Source organism: Kogia breviceps, chromosome 9 (genome assembly GCF_026419965.1).
Source record: "Kogia breviceps isolate mKogBre1 chromosome 9, mKogBre1 haplotype 1, whole genome shotgun sequence".
Taxonomy (NCBI): domain Eukaryota; kingdom Metazoa; phylum Chordata; class Mammalia; order Artiodactyla; family Physeteridae; genus Kogia; species Kogia breviceps.
In genome coordinates this window covers 42634540-42654023 of record NC_081318.1, presented here as the reverse complement: position 1 = coordinate 42654023, position 19484 = coordinate 42634540, and the positions used below count along the sequence as shown (strand labels likewise).

General features: G+C 35.4%; 1 protein-coding gene across 2 annotated transcripts in view; it reads right to left on the bottom strand.

Annotated features, from left to right (window-relative positions):
* Positions 1-2306: 2306 nt before the first annotated feature.
* Positions 2307-19484, bottom strand: part of DPY19L2 (dpy-19 like 2) — a 94382-nt gene continuing 77204 nt past the window's right edge. Inside the window, exons 21-24 of one of the 2 annotated variants that reach the window (XM_067042354.1) lie at positions 16775-16874; positions 15115-15240; positions 9630-9815; positions 2307-2371 (exon numbers count right to left, since the gene is read on the bottom strand). In XM_067042354.1, coding sequence (XP_066898455.1) covers positions 9665-9815; positions 15115-15240; positions 16775-16874 — 377 coding nt within the window. In that variant the 3' untranslated portion in view covers positions 2307-2371; positions 9630-9664. Of the gene's footprint in view, positions 2372-8389; positions 9816-15114; positions 15241-16774; positions 16875-19484 lie in introns of those variants that run through there. The other variant, XM_059073757.2, reaches the window with a different exon arrangement.

The window sequence follows — 19484 nt, the reverse complement described above, 5'->3', positions numbered from 1 at the left end:
CTTCAGATTCATTTGAAGAATTCTCAATATCCATATATGAATTATATACATAGCTCTTTTATGGAATTAAAAAAATAAAAGACCACTGTCTACAAGTGTTCAAAAGTTACAAATGAATTTTAATCTCAGGCAAGCGTAATAAGGAAGTCAGTATCTTCAAAGGCTCCTCTAACATAAGGCAAAGTCAAATATAAGTGATTTTGTTATTTGCTCTTTTGGATGAATAATTCTTAGATCTTCCTTGTTAACATCCATGTCAAAGTTGACTCAATGTCTAGATTGCGTGTGTGGTGCTTTATAATGCACTTCCATGTGGAACATCTTGTTTGATGCTCACAATTCAAGGTATTCAAGGTGAGAAAGGTATTATAACCAATTTACAGATGAAGAAGCAGAGCCTAAGAGTTAACAGATTGGAGAGTAAGGCATGTACGACTTTCCACTCCAGAGGCCTAGCTTCCCTTGAGACCCTGCTACTTGCAGGATCTGCTCCTCTCTCTCCAACTTATGGTAAATACCTCAATAGCCATGTGCTCTCACTGAACCAAAATGCAGTTCCTGGATTGAGCCACCTCCCTCAACGGTCCTGTGCTGTTGCACATGCTGCCATCTCTGCCTGGAAAGACCTCCCCGACCCTGGCCCCCTTCGCTTGGTTACTTTATACTTTCCCTTTAAGATCAGATCAAGCAGCACCTCTACTAGGAAATCTTACATGAAAGGAATCAGTCTTTCCTTCTGTTGTACCCCAGCACTGATCACAGGGTGATTATCACCTGCTATTTGAACAGACTCTTGTACATTGTATTTATACAGTTGGCAAACAATGTATTTTGAAAAGATCAAAGAAAGGACTCTTAAGAACTGTATGGCATACAAAGAGTATTACATAGCAAATATTAATACTTGGTTAGATCTCATTTCAAAGAAAAGCAATGTATCCTATTGAATATTACTGAAACTCATGCTAGAAATTTTGCTTTTGTAAAAGAAGTGTCTTAATGGATATATGCTTCTGTTAACTGGGTACACTTTGTATTTTTTCTAATCTTTGTAGTTAACCACAGGGGGAGAAAAGAAGGTAATTTAACACAATACAAAAGAAACAGGGAGAATAACTTGAGGTTCTAATCAAGGTACTACTGAAAGCTGAGTAATAAAAATCTTGACCTTTGCAAAAAATAAAAACAAATATAATTTGTATTTTTCCTATCTATTAAACAATATGAATGCTTGATATACAGAGGCTATCAAAGACTCTGATGGGTTGCAAAAACGGAATTCTCATCACATGGAGGCTATCTTAAGGCCATGAAGAAGCTACATTACATTGCACATCTTTTTTTTTTTAAAGGAATCAAATAATTATTGTGAACTGTAACACAATTTCTATGAATGATGTCTTTCTTCAAAGTCTATGAACCATAATGTAAATTTTTTTTCACATTTTCTAGGGAAGTATAAGAGTTTCTTTATATAAAACAAATAAGATGTAATTTTGACTAGAGAAGGGCAGAGAGCAGAGGGGAAAATGGTGATAAAATCTTGGGAATTGCAGAGACTGGCATTTTTTAACATTTCTAATGATGGAGAGAAGAATCAGACAAGAGTTGTGTTTAATCTGACATATAGCAGTTTTCCAGAAGGATTTAATATCTTCTCAAGATTTCACATATATTTAAGAATTGCTGCCTTAGCTTTACTAACACTAACATCACAAATTTTCATGCCAGAATTTATTCAATACCATTTGTTACTTATTTATTTTTAAAATAGACTTTTATGTTTTACAGCAGTTTTTGGTTCACAGCAAAATTGAATGGAAAGTACAGAGACCTCCCATATACCACCTGCCCCCCCCCACTACTTCCCCCATTATCAACATCTCCCACCAAAGTGGTAGATTTGTTACAATTGATGAGTCTACATTGATACATCATTATCACCCAAAGTCCATAGTTTATACTAGGGTACACTCTTGGTGTTTTACATTTTATGGGTTTTAACAAATATATAATAGCACATATCCGCCACTACAGTATCATACATAATAGTTTCACCGCCCTAAAAATCCTCTATGCTCTGTCTATTCATTCCTCCATCCTCCTTTAACCCCTGGTAACCACTGACTTTTTAATTATCTCCAAAATTTTGCCTTTTCCAGAATGTCATATATCAATAGTTGGACTTACCCAGTATATAGCCTTCTCAGATTGGCTTCTTTCACTTAATAATATTCATTTAAGGTTCCTCCATGTCTCTTCACGATAATCGATAGCTCAGTTATTTTCAGTGCTGAATAATATTCCATTTCTGGATGTACCAAAGTTTATCCATTTATGTGCTGAAGGACATCTTGGTTGCTTCCATGTTCTAGCAATTAGGAATAAAGCTATTATAAACATCCATGTGCAGGTTTTCTGTGGACATCGGTTTTCAACTCCTCTGGGTAAATACTACACAGTGCAATTTCTATATCATATAGTAAGAGTATGCTTACCAAACTCTCTTCTAAAGTGGCTGTACCATTTGGCATTCCTGCTGGTAATGAATAAGAGTTTCTGTTGCTCCATATTCTTGTCAGCATTTGCTGTTGTTAGTGTTCAGGATTTTGGCCATTCTAACCTCCGTAATTTTTCATATTACTATTACTAAGCCCAGAGAATTAAACAGCTTTCAGGAATATATATATAAACCAATTTCCACATGAAAGCCAATTCCCAAAACATAGCCAGAACAAGCAAAGACCCAAGAAATTGTAAGTTATTAAGATAAGCTTAGTTATTTTCTGTATGCGTGAGCTATTTTCAAGGATTTAGCAATATTTGGTAGAATAGTACATCTACTTAAAGCACTAAAGAAGAGACCAAAGTGAAATGAGTTCTGAAACCAAGGATATAAGTTTGCAAATCTTCTGAATGATGAGGGCTTTGGGTACTAGAAGGTGTACAAATTGCTTGAAGGCATGTTAATTCAATGTTTCCCCCAAACACTCTATCAAACAAATAAAATACATTAACACAATTTCTTTCACCACCAACCACAAAATGTAGGCAAACTTTGTTGATACTACACCTGCCAGGGAAGGAAACCGTGAGAACTGAAAAAAAGAGATTAGTGCTTTCTATGAAAGGGATGTGTTCACAGGGCTTGCTTTTTTGTTGCTGCTGTTGGGGGTACTTAAAGGAAGCACCACATGTACACACACCCACGTGTCCTACATTCTTTCCAAATCCCTATTTTACACTCTAATGCTCTGTGTAATAAAAGCTTCCTCCATGTGGTAAAATGCTTTTTAAGCATTAATAAGTGAATTTTAGATCTTGACAGCCTGGTCTCCCTCCATCACCTCTAAACTGTTCATGTTTTTAATCTCCATTTTTGTTTAATTAACTTGTCTATTTTCTCTATATTGCTTTGGCTTTTTATTATGCATAAACTTATGTTTTATATAAAAAAACTTCTGATTCTCCACTACCAATATCACAAACCTCATCATGAGTAAGTAGTTTCAGACTCTCTGCAGACAGCTCAAATAAGTTTTATGAATAAATTTCAAAATGATGCCAAGAATAGAGATTGTGAAACTTGTAGATTCATATAGTTTATAGGAAATTATATTCAGCCATTTGACTTTATATTTTAGGGTCATATTCAAAGAATAGAATAAACACTCATAAATACTACAAGTTATAAATGGTATACTCGTACTTCAGCAAGTAAAAAAAATACTGACATCAACGTACCAAGAATTTAATATTAACAATAACTCTGTGAGGAAAGTATTAGCATTCCCATTTTCTAATGGAAAGGACTTAGCAACAGACAGTAAATCGGGAACCTCAGTTTATATATTCAAGGATTGGGTGACAATCAACTAACATACGATTACTTAGCAGTGATATGCTCTAATGTCTTATTATAAAGAAGAGTTATAAATTTTAGTTTTTTGAATTAATAACAGTAAAAGTAATAATTAAGGCTTTTCATATACCAACTTTTTAGAAGATACCATCATGTAATTTTAAAGAAGCTATACCACTCCTGAAAGACCATGTATTTTCTTCTCATTACTATCCTGAATTTTCCAACTTTCCCTTAATGAATATGAACTATCTTTATAGAAAAAAAATTTAAATAAGATAAAATAAAAAATAATAACTGCTTTCTATCCAGTTTGTGCTGTTCAATAAAGGCACTGTCATATCATCTGCCACTTGAAGAAACTAAGTAATACATTGCACAAATGGAAGATCATCTACAATTAGAGAATTTGTTTGACTAGCAGGACCCCAGTCTGATGATGCTTGTTGAAGCACCCTAGAGCTACTGAAAGAGAATCGCGGTTTAAGAACAGCTGATGATCTGTTTGTTTACACCCTACTTTGAAGGGTGTAAAATATATCACATTAAAAAGTATATGTACATCTTAATTACAAAATGAAAACTTATGTACTTAACACCCAGTTAAGAATTGGAACAGGAGCATTAAAGTACCCAGGGCTCCTCCTGGATTGCCTTCTCTCTTAGAAGTGATTGCCAGCCTAACTCTTGTATGAATTATGCCTATGCTTTTGTTTTGCTACACATATATCTCCTAATATTATTGTTGTTTTGTTTGCTTTTAGGCTATATACAAATACCATATATATTTACACATACATACACACACCACCTTTGATAACTTAGTTTTTTATTCTTAACCTTATATTTGAGATTCATTCCTACTGACGTGTGAACAGATCATTTTCATTCCTGTACAATATTCCATTGTATGGAATTACTTTGTTTTGATTCATTCTATTGGTGGTCCTTTAGGTTGTTTTCAGCTCCCTCCACCAGATACAAATAATGCTTCCATGAACATTCTTGTATTTGTTTTCCCTGGTGTATTTGCACAGGCATTTCTTTAGAGGAAAGTTATTGGTTGAAGGGTCTATATACTTTAAAATGTATTAGATAATAAATTATTTTCCAAGATGGCTGTATCAATATATACTCCTACTACAGTTTAGTGACAGTTCTTGTTGCCCCGTTCTCACAAATTCTTATTATTACCAGACTTGAACATTTTGTCATGTGGTATTAATTTGCATTTCCCTATTTTCTTCTAAAAGTTTTAAAGTTCTACCTTTTTCATTTAAGTCCTTGACCCATCTTAATTTGACTTTTGTGCCTGAAGTTATATTCATACCCATTCTTTTCAGATTTTCCTTTTATGTATCATGGTTAACAGGAATTTTCAGATTCTTCTCTTTTCCCTTATCTGTAACCCCACTCCTTTTGAGGAGACTCAACAGATTTACCAAAGAATATAAACAGAGCTCCAGATAACATACTTTCTAATAAGAATACAGTGAGTTTTTACTGGACAATAGTGGAATGTATAAAGCTCTACTAGTTCACATGAGGCCCCAAACTGTTGAAAATTTAATAATTCTGCTTTCTTTATCCTATAAAAAGCAGCCCAGATTAGATCAATAATAACGGTTTAAGAAGTTTCATACATAAGACACAATTTACAAAGTTGACGGTGTCCAACCATGAAATTATGATTACCTGAATCCTTATCTAAGCAGTGGCAGCATTGAGATTTTTAAACTTGGCATTTAATATTAAATATGACATACTGGATACAGTATAATAGTATAAGTTATAAACTATTTTAGATAGCCTGAAGCACAATGTCCAGCCTATTGAGTAGTAAGAATATATACGGCATTTTTATCAACTTTATGGAATACTTAATGACAAGAGAGACTCACCAACAGTGAGTATCTGTAACACAGATCGTCTCAGGGCTAGATTGGGCTTACATAAATGTGGATGAATGTAAAGAGGCAATACATAAGAGAAAATGCAACCATTTACAAACATGAATAAGTATCCAATCACACAAACCATGGAATAAATGCAACTTAAAATAATAATACCATTTTGGGTGTCACAAATTAACAAAAAATATTTTTAATAAGACTAACCAATGCTAATGAGTGTTATGAGATGAGCATTATCATACACTGATTTTTGGTGGTGCATACAATCCTTTGCAGAGGTAACCTGAGGCGAACTGCATTGAAGGCTTTAAAGGTATCCACATTCTCTTATTGAAATTTAACTTTGTGGAATAAACCCTACAGAAACAATTTGGAAATTAAAAAACTTAATGTACTAACATATTCATGGCAGTGTTCTATATATACATCCATGTAGTAGCAAAAATGGAAACAGCTAAACAATGGCTAAGATACAGGTATCTATGCATATATTTACATACAAAATAGGATATTATGTAGCCATTAACAACAGCCTAGGGCTTCTCTGGTGGCGCAATGGCAGAGAGTCCGCCTGCTGATGCAGGGGACACGGGTTCATGCCCCGGTCCGGGAAGATCCCACGTGCCGCGGAGCGGCTGGGCCCGTGAGCCATGGCCGCTAAGCCTGCGCTTCCGGAGCCTGTGCTCCACAACAGGAGAGGCCACAACAGTGAGAGGCCCGCGTACCGAAAAACAAAACAAAACAAAAGTCTATATGTAACACTTCCACATTTACTACATGAAGAACAAAACATAAAACTGTTTATGTTAAAAGAGGAAAAGGAGGAAAAAATTATGCCTAAAGGTTGGAAGAAAACAAAGAGATATTAAGTGCCTGGTGGATATTTTCCCCTTCTTTTAAATTTCCTGTTCTTTCCAAAGCTAATTTTCCATAATGAGTTTGTATTGCTTGTATAATAGAAACATATAAAATATAAGCATAGTTTTATCAAAATTAAAATGAAAAGTACTCAATGATTTTTGATGTAGTGTCTATTAGCAGTAAAAGAGTACAACACACATATTATTCATTGAAGCTTCTGACAACTCGATGATGGAGGGAATTGCTGAGCTTGTGCACTACTCACTTCTACCATGGTTTCAAATAAACATGCAAAAATATGACCACAGGAAACTAAGAAAAATGCTTCCTTGCACTGAGGAAAAATCTACCCATCACTCAACCCACAGCATTTGTGCATAGTTTTTCAGATTTCAAAAGAATAAACAATAAAATGTATGCAGGTAGGAATCTAATAGCATAATTTATATAAGAGTAAGCAGTAGTGCGGTATGCTTATTTTTTTTAAATTAATTCATTTATTTTTGGCTGCATTGGGTCTTCGTTGCTGCACACGGGCTTCCTCTAGTTGTGGTGAGCAGGGGCTATTCTCTTCATTGTGGAGCACAGGCTCTAGGCATGCGGGCTTCAGTAGTTGTGGCACGCGGGGGCTCAGTGGTTGTGATGCACGGGCTTATTTGTTCTGCGGCATGTGGGATCTTCCCGGACCAGAGCTTGAACCCATGTCCCCTGCATTGGCAGGCGGATTCTTTTTTTTTTTTTTTTTTTTTTTTTTTGTGGTACGTGGGCCTCACTGTAGTGGCTTCTCCCGTTGCGGAGCACAGGCTCCGGACGCGCAGGCTCAGCGGCCGTGGCTCACGGGCCCAGCCGCTCCACGGCATGTGGGATCTCCCCGGACTGGGACACGAACCCGTGTCCCCTGCATCGGCAGGCGGATTCTCGACCACTGCGCCACCAGGGAAGCCCATGGCAGGCGGATTCTTAACCACTGCGCCACCAGGGATGCCCCACCGAATTGTTTTAAAATGGCCAAAAAAGATCACTGCCAATGTAAACATGGTCAATACATCCAGGAAACTATGATTTCTACCTTCAGATCAGAATGATTTCAATTTTAACATGTGTGTTTAGTAAAGAATGAGGAAAGATAGAAAACACACAAAATAATCTTCAAGGGCTTTTTTAATGTAAAACATATATAGCACATGAAAATAACATAAATCATATTAATACATTATATTTATATGAAACTTGTTTCAGTTAATACAGCTCATCCATTTTTGTTGTTAAATTCCACTAACTTCTTTAAAATGTTGCCTATGAAAATACCATCCAAAATGTGTCACTTTAATTTCATGAATGTTAGGTGTTATAGCACTTTGCCTTCTTTGCCCCACACTTACACCAAAATGAATTATTTGAAAATGCTAAAATAAAGCTTTCTTAGTGGCTTAGTATTAAAATATTTTACAACTATGAAAAGTTTAAAATAATTATATTGGTTTCCCTATATATAAATCCACATAAATATATTTGTATTGCATATTTTATTAGCTAATACAGTTTTAAAAAATATTCTACCAACTTCTTTAAAATATTTCCTATGAAAACATCATCCAAAATCTATTTCAATTTTTATGAATGTTAGGTGTTATATCTCCTTTCTCTCTTTGCCCCATACTTATGCCAAAACAAATTACCTGAAAATGCAAATATAAATAAAATTTGGTATGCTTTCTGTTTTGTATCTTGTATTAAGATATTTTACAAGTATAAAAGTTAAAAATTTTATTGGTTTTCCTATATATATTATATATATGTAATCTTCTAGCTACTGTAAGTGAACTAATCTACAGAATTTAGTCATTTTGTTATCTCAAATGTAGAAGTCCAAAAAATAAGGGAATTATAAAAATTTCAAGATGATTAAAGCAGATGCACATTAAAATACTACAGCTATGGCATATTTAACATATATCAATCAGAGAAAGAGTGTTTATCTTTCCATTTGGCAACAGTATCTTCAAGATAACTATTTACAACTTTTCAAAGCACTACTATCGGGTCGGTTTTATACTGGGACGGAGGATCTATAAAACATTACTGTCCTCATCCAAAACCAAAAATTAATAAAGGACTTTAAAATACATTAATTATGAAAGATGGTGACGAGAAAAAACGACTATGTCCAATGAGCTTATAGGGCTTCAAGATGAGAATGGCTTTGCTTCATTCAAGATCTAGAATCTACAAATTTCATTTGATAAATTTAACTGGATTTTCGTTTCTGATTATGTTTAACCCCTACATTTGGCTGTGTACTTTAACAACTTTTATTTTACTTGGATAGTAAAAGAAAAACCACTGAATTCTAAAGACAGATTAATAATCTGTTGAACTCAAATTGAGAACTAATCAGTGAAAGATACTTATCTGGCTGGGTAAATAAATTTAAAGAGATTGAAAACATTACAAAATAAGCTGTTTTTAAAAATACCTAACCTGAAATGATAAAAAAAAGTTTTTAAAAGCTATTAAAGATCTTTCCTGAGGGCTACTAAAAGCAAAACCAACCTTAATAAACACATGGTTACAAACAAATTTCCTCACAGAAGTAGAGGTTGTGATCAGTATCAGGATCTTAAGGAAGTGTCATTTCAGAGACTGCATTAGTCTCTTCTAAGTGGTTTAAAGAGTCTGAGCTGGTACATCCTGGAACTAAGGAAAATCCAAAGCAATTCACCTAGTGGGATACCAAAAGGACTTACATATCCTTGATTTATTCAATTTCATTGTTCTTTCACATATATTTTTCTTCTTTAAAACTTTAAGATGATTTACTCATTTATATGACAAGCTTAATAAGGCTGACATTCAATGGAAAACAATGAAATAATTTACCTTTCAGCAATTAGAAAAATTTAAATCATTTTTATTATTTTCTTAAGGGTCCCTTATTAAAGCTTGTGAATTTTATTAATGTAAATAAACTAAAGTGATTGTTTTTTATGTACCTCTTTGCACCACAGTGTAAAGGGTAGTCTCATTCCTAGTTAACCTTTAACACTCTGTACATACTATTCTGAAACACTGTGGTGAAGTACGGCGTCTCATCCTTGAGCAAGATGCTACATAAGGGAGGGTTAGCTGAGTTGGAGGGGTCTTCCACATCCCAAATTTCAAGCATACTGCAACCAGGCCTGAAAAAAACAGGCACATATATCTGTATTAAAAATGCATTCATATCTAGAAGAAATATAATTATAAAATATCTCCTAGAGTTTTAGAGACTAATTTAATAAATTAAAGATTTTAAAGCATCATTTCAAAAAAACATAAGTTTAAAATTTAGAGATAATAAAATGAAAGTATGCTGCATTTTCATGCTCCACTTAACCAAATAACCAATATATTATTGAATCAAATAAGGGATCAATGCACATTCAGAAATATATATTTAAAAATCTACTTTCAAAGTAAAATATAAATGAATATATTTTCTAAGTGGTATTGCCATCCAAGCATAAGGCCCATTTATAGCAGAATGAGACACATTAAAGGAAAGCTAATCTAATTCCCGATGAATTTCATATTTCATATTTTTGAGCTTAAATCGACCTGGATTAGCATGAAAACATATATAGTCCAAAGCAGGGAAGAGAAGCTCTTCTGCCAACTTTATTCTCCTCAACTCTTTCCCTTTTGAATGGATTGAATGAAATAATACTTCTCACTAGGCAACAACCCGGCATAAGAGTCATTAAAGGGAAGAAGTCAGGCAAAATTGGTTTCTAATTTTTTAACAGCTATATTGAGGTATAAGTTATATATGATAAAATTCACCCATTTTATGTGTAAAGTTTCATAAGTATGGGCAAATGTGTATAGGTGGGTGAGCACCATCATAATCATAACACAGAGAATTTCCATCACCCCAACAAGTTCCCTTGTAGCCTTTTAGAGCCAGTCCTCTCCCCCAAATATAAACCTAGGCAAGCACTGATCTCCCTTCTGCACTATAGTACTGCCTTTTATAGAATATGCTAGATAATGTGTATCTAGCATATGTTACATACATGGTTACTCACATGGTAACAATGCTATCCTTTCTCCTTCAACCTTTCCTTCATGTATTTGTATTTACAATGCATCTCTTACAGGAAGGACATAGTTGGGTTTTGCTTTTGTATTCAGTCTGTCAATCTCTGACCATTTGAATGGAGTGTTTAGCCCCCATTCACATTTGCAAGTACTGATATGGTTTGATTTAGGGTTGTCACTTTCCTTTTTTTCTTCTATTTGTTTCGTATCTTTTTTGATCATCTGTTTCTTTCTTGATTTCTTTTATGTAAAGCAAAAAGGTTTTATTATACCATTCAATTCATCTACTGGCTTATTCATTTTTTTTGTTTTGTTTTGTTTTTTTTGTTTGTGGTACGCGGACCTCTCACTGCTGTGGCCACTCCCGTTGCGGAGCACAGGCTCCGGACGTGCAGGCTCAGTGGCCATGGCTCACGGGCCCAGCCGCTCCGCGGCACGTGGGATCTTCCCGGACCGGGGCACGAACCCATGTCCCCTGCATCGGCAGGCGGACTCTCAACCACTGTGCCACCAGGGAAGCCCTATTCGGGTTTTTTTGTTTTGTTTTTTTGCTTTTGCATTTTTCAAGTGGTTTGCTCTAGTGATTACAACAGACATCTTCAATGTATCACAATTTACTTTACATTAAAATTACATTAAAATTGGATTATTTCCAAGGAGGTGTGCCAAGAAGGTGGAGTAGGAAGGCCCTGAGCTCACCCCCTCCCATGGGCACACAACTATTTACAGAGTAACTATTGATGAGAAAGACCAGAATCTAGCAGAAAAGATCTTATACAACTAAAGGTGTAAAGAAAGAACCACAATGAGACAGGTAAGTGGGGCAGAGGTGTGGTATAGTCAAGACTAATCATATACCCAGGTGCATGACCCACAGACGGGAGGATAATTACAATTGTAGAGGCTCTCCCCAAAGAGTGAAGGATCAGAGCCCCACTTTGGGCTTGGGGTCCTATATCAGGAAGATGAGCCCCCAGGATATTCAGCTTTGAAGGCACGCAGGGTTTACTTTTGGGAAAGACAGGACTGTGGGAAAGAGAATCCACTCTTCAAGGGTGTACACAAAATCCCACACACTACAGGACCCAGGGTAGAAGCAGTAATCTGAAAGGAGCCTGGGTCAGACCTTCCTGCTGATCTTGGAGAGTCACCCAGAGAGGCAGGAGGCAACTGGAGCTCACCCTGGGGACATAGATGCTGGTAGCAGCTATTTTGGGGAGATTGTTCTACCACGTGGACACTGGTGCTGGTAAGTGCCATCGTGGAATTCTTCTAGCTTATTAGCATCGGACCTGTCCTGACCCACCATCCTGTGGGTACCAGTACTGAGAAGACTCAGGTCAAGCAGCTAGCCTGACACAGACCCATCCACCAGGCAGGCCAACGTCACCTTTGCCACACCCTGGAACCTATAGCCAGGTGCCTCGTGATCTGGCCCGACCCACCACTGGCCAGTAGCCTCCACACAAGGTAGGGGCTGGAAACCAACAGGACTGGGGGCCAGCCAAATCTACCTGACCATCCATAGTTCTCAGCCTGCCACAACAGAAGGGCCCAGGCAGCTGACACAGGGGGTAACCCTAGAGCATATAGCTCTGGTGACCAGAGGGGAGTGCACTTCTGGTCCCATAGGATATCTCCTACATAAGGCCACTTCACCAAGATTGGGAAGTGTAACCAAACTACCAAATACATAGAAATAATAACGGCAAATTAAGCAAAATGAGGTGACAGAGAAATATGTTCCAAACAAAGGAAAAAGATAAAAACTCTGGAAGAAGAATTAAGTGCAGTAGAGATAAGCAATCCCAAATAAAAAGTTCAAGGTAATGATCACAAAGATGCTCAAAGAACTTGGGAGAAGAATGTATGAACACAGTGAGAAGTTTAACAATGAGATAGGAAATATAAAGAACCACCAAACAGCTGAATAATATAATAAGTGAAATAAAAAAAATACACTACAAGGAATCAACAGATTAGATGATACAGAGGAATGGATCAGCAAATTGGAAGACAGAGCTGTGGATGTCACTGATGCTGAATAGAAAAAAGAAAAAAAAAACTAATGAGGACAGTTTAAGAGACCTCTGAGACAACATCAAGCATACTAACATTCTCATTTTAGGGGTCCCAGAAGGAGGAGAGAGAGAAAAAGGGGCAGAGAATATATGTGAAGACACAATAGCTGGATATTTCCCTAATCTGTGAAAGGAAACAGACTTCCAGGTACAGAGAGCACAGAGAGTCCCAAACAGGATCAACCCAAAGAGGTCCACACCAGGACACACTGTAATTAGAATGACAAAAATTAAACGTAAAGAGAGATTCTTAAAAACAGCAAGGGAAAAGCAACAAGTTACCTACAGATTTTGAGCTATTATGAATAAAACTGTTATGACACCCTTTCTAGAGAGATGTTTTAATTTCTCTTATTTAAATTCTTCGGAATGGAACTGCTGAGTAATAAGGTAGGTGGTGTGCTTAAACTTTTTTAAGATTCCTCCAAATAGTTCTCCAAAGTGGTTGTATCATTTTTACTCCCCTTAGCAATGTAAGAGATTTACAATTATTCTGTATCTTCTCCAGTGTATGGTATTTTAGTTTTAAAAATTGTATTTATTGGTCAGTCACACATTTTCTTTGGTGAATTATGTCTTTCCAAGTCTTTTGCTCATTTTCAATTGTACGGTCATTTTATTATTAATTTATAGAATTTCTTTATATGAACTATATTTATAAGTCCTTTATCAGATATATGCTTTCAAATATTTTCTTCTAGTCTGTGGCTTGCCTTATCATTTTCCTAATATCTTTTTGAGGAAAATATTTCAATTTTGATATATACAATTTATTGATTTTTAAAATCATTAGTACTCTGTGTTCTAAGAAATCTTTACAATTTTAGCTCTTACATTTAGTTCTATAACCCACGTAAAGTTAATTTTTTTTTTTTGCATAAGTTAATTTTTGTGTATGGTGTAGTATGGGTCATGGTTTAATTTTTTTCTGTACATTATATCCAGTTAGATCAGCAATATTGTTAAAAGACCCCTTTTTCCATTCAAGTAAAAAATAGTGTTTTAAAATTTTCTTTGTGGATTTTTCTTTGACCCATAAATTACCCATAAGTTTACTGCCTAATTTCCAAATATGCATGGATTTACTAGGTATCTGCTTATTATTGTTTTCTATTTTAATTCTGCATGATTTAAAACCTTTTAAACATATTGAGACCATTTTACAGCCCAGCACATGTTCTCTCTTGGTGAACATTCCACATGCCCTTTAAAAGAATGTGTACTCCTCAGTTGTTTCCTGTAGTGTTCAGTAAATGTCAGTTGGGTCAGGTCAATTGATACTATTTGTTGTTCATCTCTTTTATATGCTTCCTGACTTTTTATCTACTTTTCCTAGTAGAGAAAAAAATGTTAACTTTTCCAACTATGATTAAAGCCTTGCTTATTTTTCTTTTAGTTCTACACATTTTTAATTTTTGTGCTTTGAAGCTCTGTTTAGAGGTATGCATATTTAAAACTGTTAGATATTTTTGATGAATTAATCCTTTTGTCATCATAAAATGTCCACCTTTATTTGTGATAATATGCCCTGTTTTGAAGTATGTTTTGTCTTAAGCTTTAAATTAAATTAATATGATAAGCATACACATTATATTTGTTTCTTCTTTTGCAAGATGCCGTTTCTTCCTATATGTATGTATTAGATCTTAAAATTAGATACAAAAATTAGCTACTAAAATTTCTGAACTTAGCTCTTCAAAATCTGTTATAGCCAATTCTTAATTATCCATAGGAGAAATGAAAATTCTTAATGCTAAAATTAATATAACTAAGGACATCTTAAATCAAGGAGACTAAACAAAGGTCTCAAGATATCCATTACACATCTTATAATTTTATGTATTATTAGAGATTCAAAATTTAGAAATGAAAAAATGTTAATTAGAAATGTTTTCTTATTATGTCCTTTTGAGTTACATGAAACTTTTCTTATGAGTCTTATTAATCCAATGTAAATCAGCTGTAGTAGCAGAATGCTAATATCTCACTTGGCTGTAAATTCAAATCTGTATTTCAGACATCTAATAAAAGTTATCATAAAATCTTGAAGATTACGGAAAAAAGCTACATTTAAGATGTTAAATTAAAATGAAAAAATTAGGATAGCAAATTATACTATACTTAAAAAAATTACATTATGCTTAAATAATAGTATAATTTTAATTTCCTACCTTAAATAATTTTAAATAAATACCAGGGCAACAATTTAATGGAATTAATTTAAAATAAGAATTTTTAAAGAATCAGGACTGCTGTAATAAAGTAAAACATTTGTTTTAAAATATTCCATATCATATACCACAGGGCTCATACTCACTTAGTTCTTACAACACACCATGCCTCTTCTAAAATGTAGTAATTCACATGTAACTCCACCAACTTATCTCTCACTTCTTTTGCAGATTTTCGACTATATGCAGAATAAACTATTTTTGTCCGAGCTCTTTAAATTCAAACAAGTTAAAAAATTTTTAAATAAATGATAATAGATTTGTTACCAAATTAAAACTTCAATGCTTAGTAGATGGAGCATTGATTATCTATGATCCCAAATAGCATGAATTATTTTGGGAATAGCAACTGCCACATTTCTACTTATATTTTGCATGTGCTTAAACTTACAGCAATTTGAATTTTGCAGGTACTGCTTATTAGTGTATAAACCAGTTTAGAGTCTAGAGGTAGGTAGCAGTGTAATAGTTCACAATATAAAATTTGCTTTGCATAATTCATAAAATAATTAATCTGGAACAAATTCAGATAGAGCCTAAATATAATGAAAATATAGATCTCAGTAGATAATTTCATTCATAGAAACTCTGAAAAGCATTTGAGTTGAAGCTAAATGTAGCAAATAGAACAATTAGACAGTGGGCATCTAGGGTAGTAGTCATGTATAGAAAGCAACTTAACAGAAGCTTGAGAGACAGGGATGCTTACCAAAATATGGTACAACAGATGGTTCAGCCCTAAATGGGGTTTTTTATAAAATCCTGAACAAATTATCAATTATGCATTAGACTTTTCTTAGGATTTCAAGCATACAGAATGCCCAATCTCCACAACCAAACATAAAACTTTAAATAATTTAAAATATTACCTCTAACAATAAGCCAAAAATACATTAAAAGGAAATGATTACCCAATTACTAGAATGATTAAAATAATTTTTAAGTCAGTCATTTAAGGAAAACAAAACTTTCAGACCGCAGTGGAAACCAGAGTTCCCATAATCAGCTAGCAAAAGAGCACCCCAAAGTTTCATAAAAGCATTTAATATAGCAAATTTCATGTACCTTTTCTGTTAAAAAAGGCTAATCAGGGCTTCCCTGGTGGCACAGTGGTTGAGAGTCCGCCTGCCGATGCAGGGGACACGGGTCCATGCCCCAGTCCGGCAGGATCCCACATGCCGCGGAGCGGCTGGGCCCGTGAGCCATGGCCGCTGGGCCTGCGCGTCTGGAGCCTGTGCTCCGCAACGGGAGAAGCCACAACAGTGAAAGGCCCAAATACCGCAAAAAAAAAAAAAAAAAAAAAGGCTAATCATTGGCCACAAGTAAGATGAAGAATGGTTTCTTAAACCAGGCAGAGGGGCTGTGGAATCTAGAACAGGGGTTGTCAAACTATGGCCATGAGCCAAATCTATCCCCTCACTCTTATTACTATTACTTAGGAGTTTCACTGAACACACACCCACATAAACACACAGAGGCTAGTCATAAATGTGACATATTTTTCACTTTGAGAAAAACTGGGTGTTTCTTTTTTCAGTTTTCAGAGGTTTATTAACGTTACTTTAAGTCAACAGGTACGTATTGTAATTTCTGAATGGTTATTATTCTTTAACTTCTAGCACAAATATGAGGATAACTGTGATTGTTTGTGTGTGTGTGTGAGTGTGTGTATAAAAATTTCCCTATTCCTATGAGTCAGTAGAAGTCATTAGTGTGTCTGGTTGAAGTATTCTATCAGTTGCCCACCTCAAGTCTGCATCCTCATAATGTGGGTGATTCACAATGGGGTGAAGAGTGGAGAGCTTGACACTTGCCATTGTAGGCATGGCACCTGCAAAAACAGCATCTGGAAAACAAGAATATATTCCTTAACAACATGTTTTAAAGAAAACCAAAAGTTACCTATCTGTAATATTTGAACACAGATTAAGAAAGATGAAGTACTTTTAAATAATAATCATTGGCAGTATTCTTTTTCTTTGCTTAATATTTACTGACGGTCTACACAATAGCCAACTTTCATTAAATGTTATCTTGGTGCCAGGAAATGCTAAATACTTTTACTAGGATTATAGAATTTAATTTGCACAGCTTTGAGGTGGGTTCTATGTATTCTTATTTTGTAGATCAGGAAGCTGAGACACAGCAAAGTTAAGTGACTTGCCCATGACTGCACAGCTAGAAAGTATCAGGGTCCACCCTCTTAGCTACTTCACTACAGCATACTACCATGTTCAAGCACTATACTAAGAGACAGAACTACAAAGACATATAGTACTGGAAAGAATTGTAAAATTTGATATCTTGTTCCAATAGTTTAAAGTTCTAAGAACTGGGAGACTATTATAAAGGGCAAGTCTTATGGTACATGTTTTTTTTTTTTTTTTTTTTTTTTTTTTAACATCTTTATTGTAGTATAATTGTTTTACAATAGTGTGTTAGTTTTCCCTCTACAACAAACCAAATCAGTTATACATACACACATGCTCCCACATCTCCTCCCTCTTGCATCACCCTCTCTCCCACCCTCCCCATCCCCTATGGTACATGTTTTAAAGTGACTTTTGTGGGTTGTGAACTGTAATCTTGAGAACTTTCCAGATGAAAGCATTGTTTTCTTCCCTCAGATCACCTTTAAATAGTCATAACTAAGTTTTCTTAGTTTCTGTTTGACTTCATAGATGTATAAATTTCATCAAACCATTTCATTACTGGTTAGTAGTACTTTCTGGAGTAATAGCTTGTATAAATGTATTGCCTTTTGGTTATAACTAGTCTTACACCAAAATCTACTGTCTGGCTTCAGTTTTAGCTCTGTCTCTTGGGAGACAAAAAGACCAAATGCTTACTTCCTGGCACTCCTGTACAATAAATGATTAGGAAGGTTATTGTCATTTTTAATCAGCACAGTAAAATCACTAATAAGAACAAGGCATATTATTCAGATCTACTGTAAATAATTGAGTGTTTACTTTCAAATATAATTAAGCATTCTAAATGTAACTTTGGAGACTTCCCTGGTAGTGCAGTGGTTAGGAGTCTGCCTGCCAATGCGGGGGACATGGGTTCGAGCCCTGGTCCGGGAAGATCCCACATGCCACAGAGCAACTAAACCCATGCGCCACGACTGCTGAGCCTGCACCCTAGAGCCTGCAAGCCACAGCTGCTGAGCCCACGTGCCACAGCTGCTGAAGCCCACGTGCCTAGAGCCCACGCTCTGCAACAACAGAAGTCACTGCAATGAGAAGCCCGTGCACTGCAACAAAGAGTAGCCCCTGCTCACTGCAACTAGAAAAAACCCACGTGCAGCAACAAAGACCCAATGCAGCCAAAAATAAATAAATAAATGGATAAATTTATTAAAAAATAAATAAGTAAATAAATAAATATAACTTTGCATGAATATCTCTTTATATGCCTTAAATTTGAAAATACATAAATAAATTGAAGTACACGTGTACTTATTATTGTAAGATTCAATAATTAATGATGAAAAGCTCTTAGGCTACAGTAGTGGTTCTCAACCGGAAGTGATTTTGTTTCCTGGAGACACTGACAACTTCTGGAGACATTTCTGGTTAGCACACTGTGAGAGGAGGGAGGCTACTGACATCTACGGGTAGAAGGAAGGAATGCTGCTCAATATGCTACCAATGCACAGGGTAGCCCCAAATATCAACAGTGCCAAGCTTGAGAAACTCTGGGCTAGAAGGACCCAAAGCTCAGGGCCAGGGTCATCCAGAAGAAACTAGGTAAGCTTGTCCAGCAAAAACTGGAACCACTGAGAAGAAACCATCTATGAAACAGAGAGAAGGGGAGAATACTCCCCAAATGCTTCTTTCCTCTTGGGGGCAAAGTAAACATGAGCGTGACAGGGAAACAATAGGATCTTTTCTATAATATATTTAAATCTCCACTTAGCTTGCTGCATGTATTAGAAAAAAATTATCCCTTTTGACTTGACAGAGCCTCACTAATACATACATGACTTGGTAACCCAAGACAAACACTGGAACAAAGAAAGAGACAAGCAAACATGAAAAGAGCAGGTATCTTTTAAAGCTTTGGAAAAACAGCTGTAAGTGGGGAGGGGCAATGGAGAGTAAAGGGACTAGCTACCTTGTACTATTGTACTACAGGGAAAAAGTCAGTAAACTGTTAATTCAAAAATTCAGATTAAACTAACCTGGAAGCTCTAAGTGATGAGGCACTGTCACCTACACCCTTTGAAAGCCATAGGCCAAATATCTGAGTTGAAGTTCATAAGAGTTTACCTTAATGACAACCAGTTAGTAAAATGATGACTACCAAATAAGAGAAAAGAAGAAACTGGATCAAGGAGTCACAGGATAAATTTAAATAAACCATAATGAAGAACTTGTACCAGAAAAAAATTATGAAATGTCAAAAATTGTCTAGGACAAGACTATAGGTTACTTACAGAAAATAATGTAGA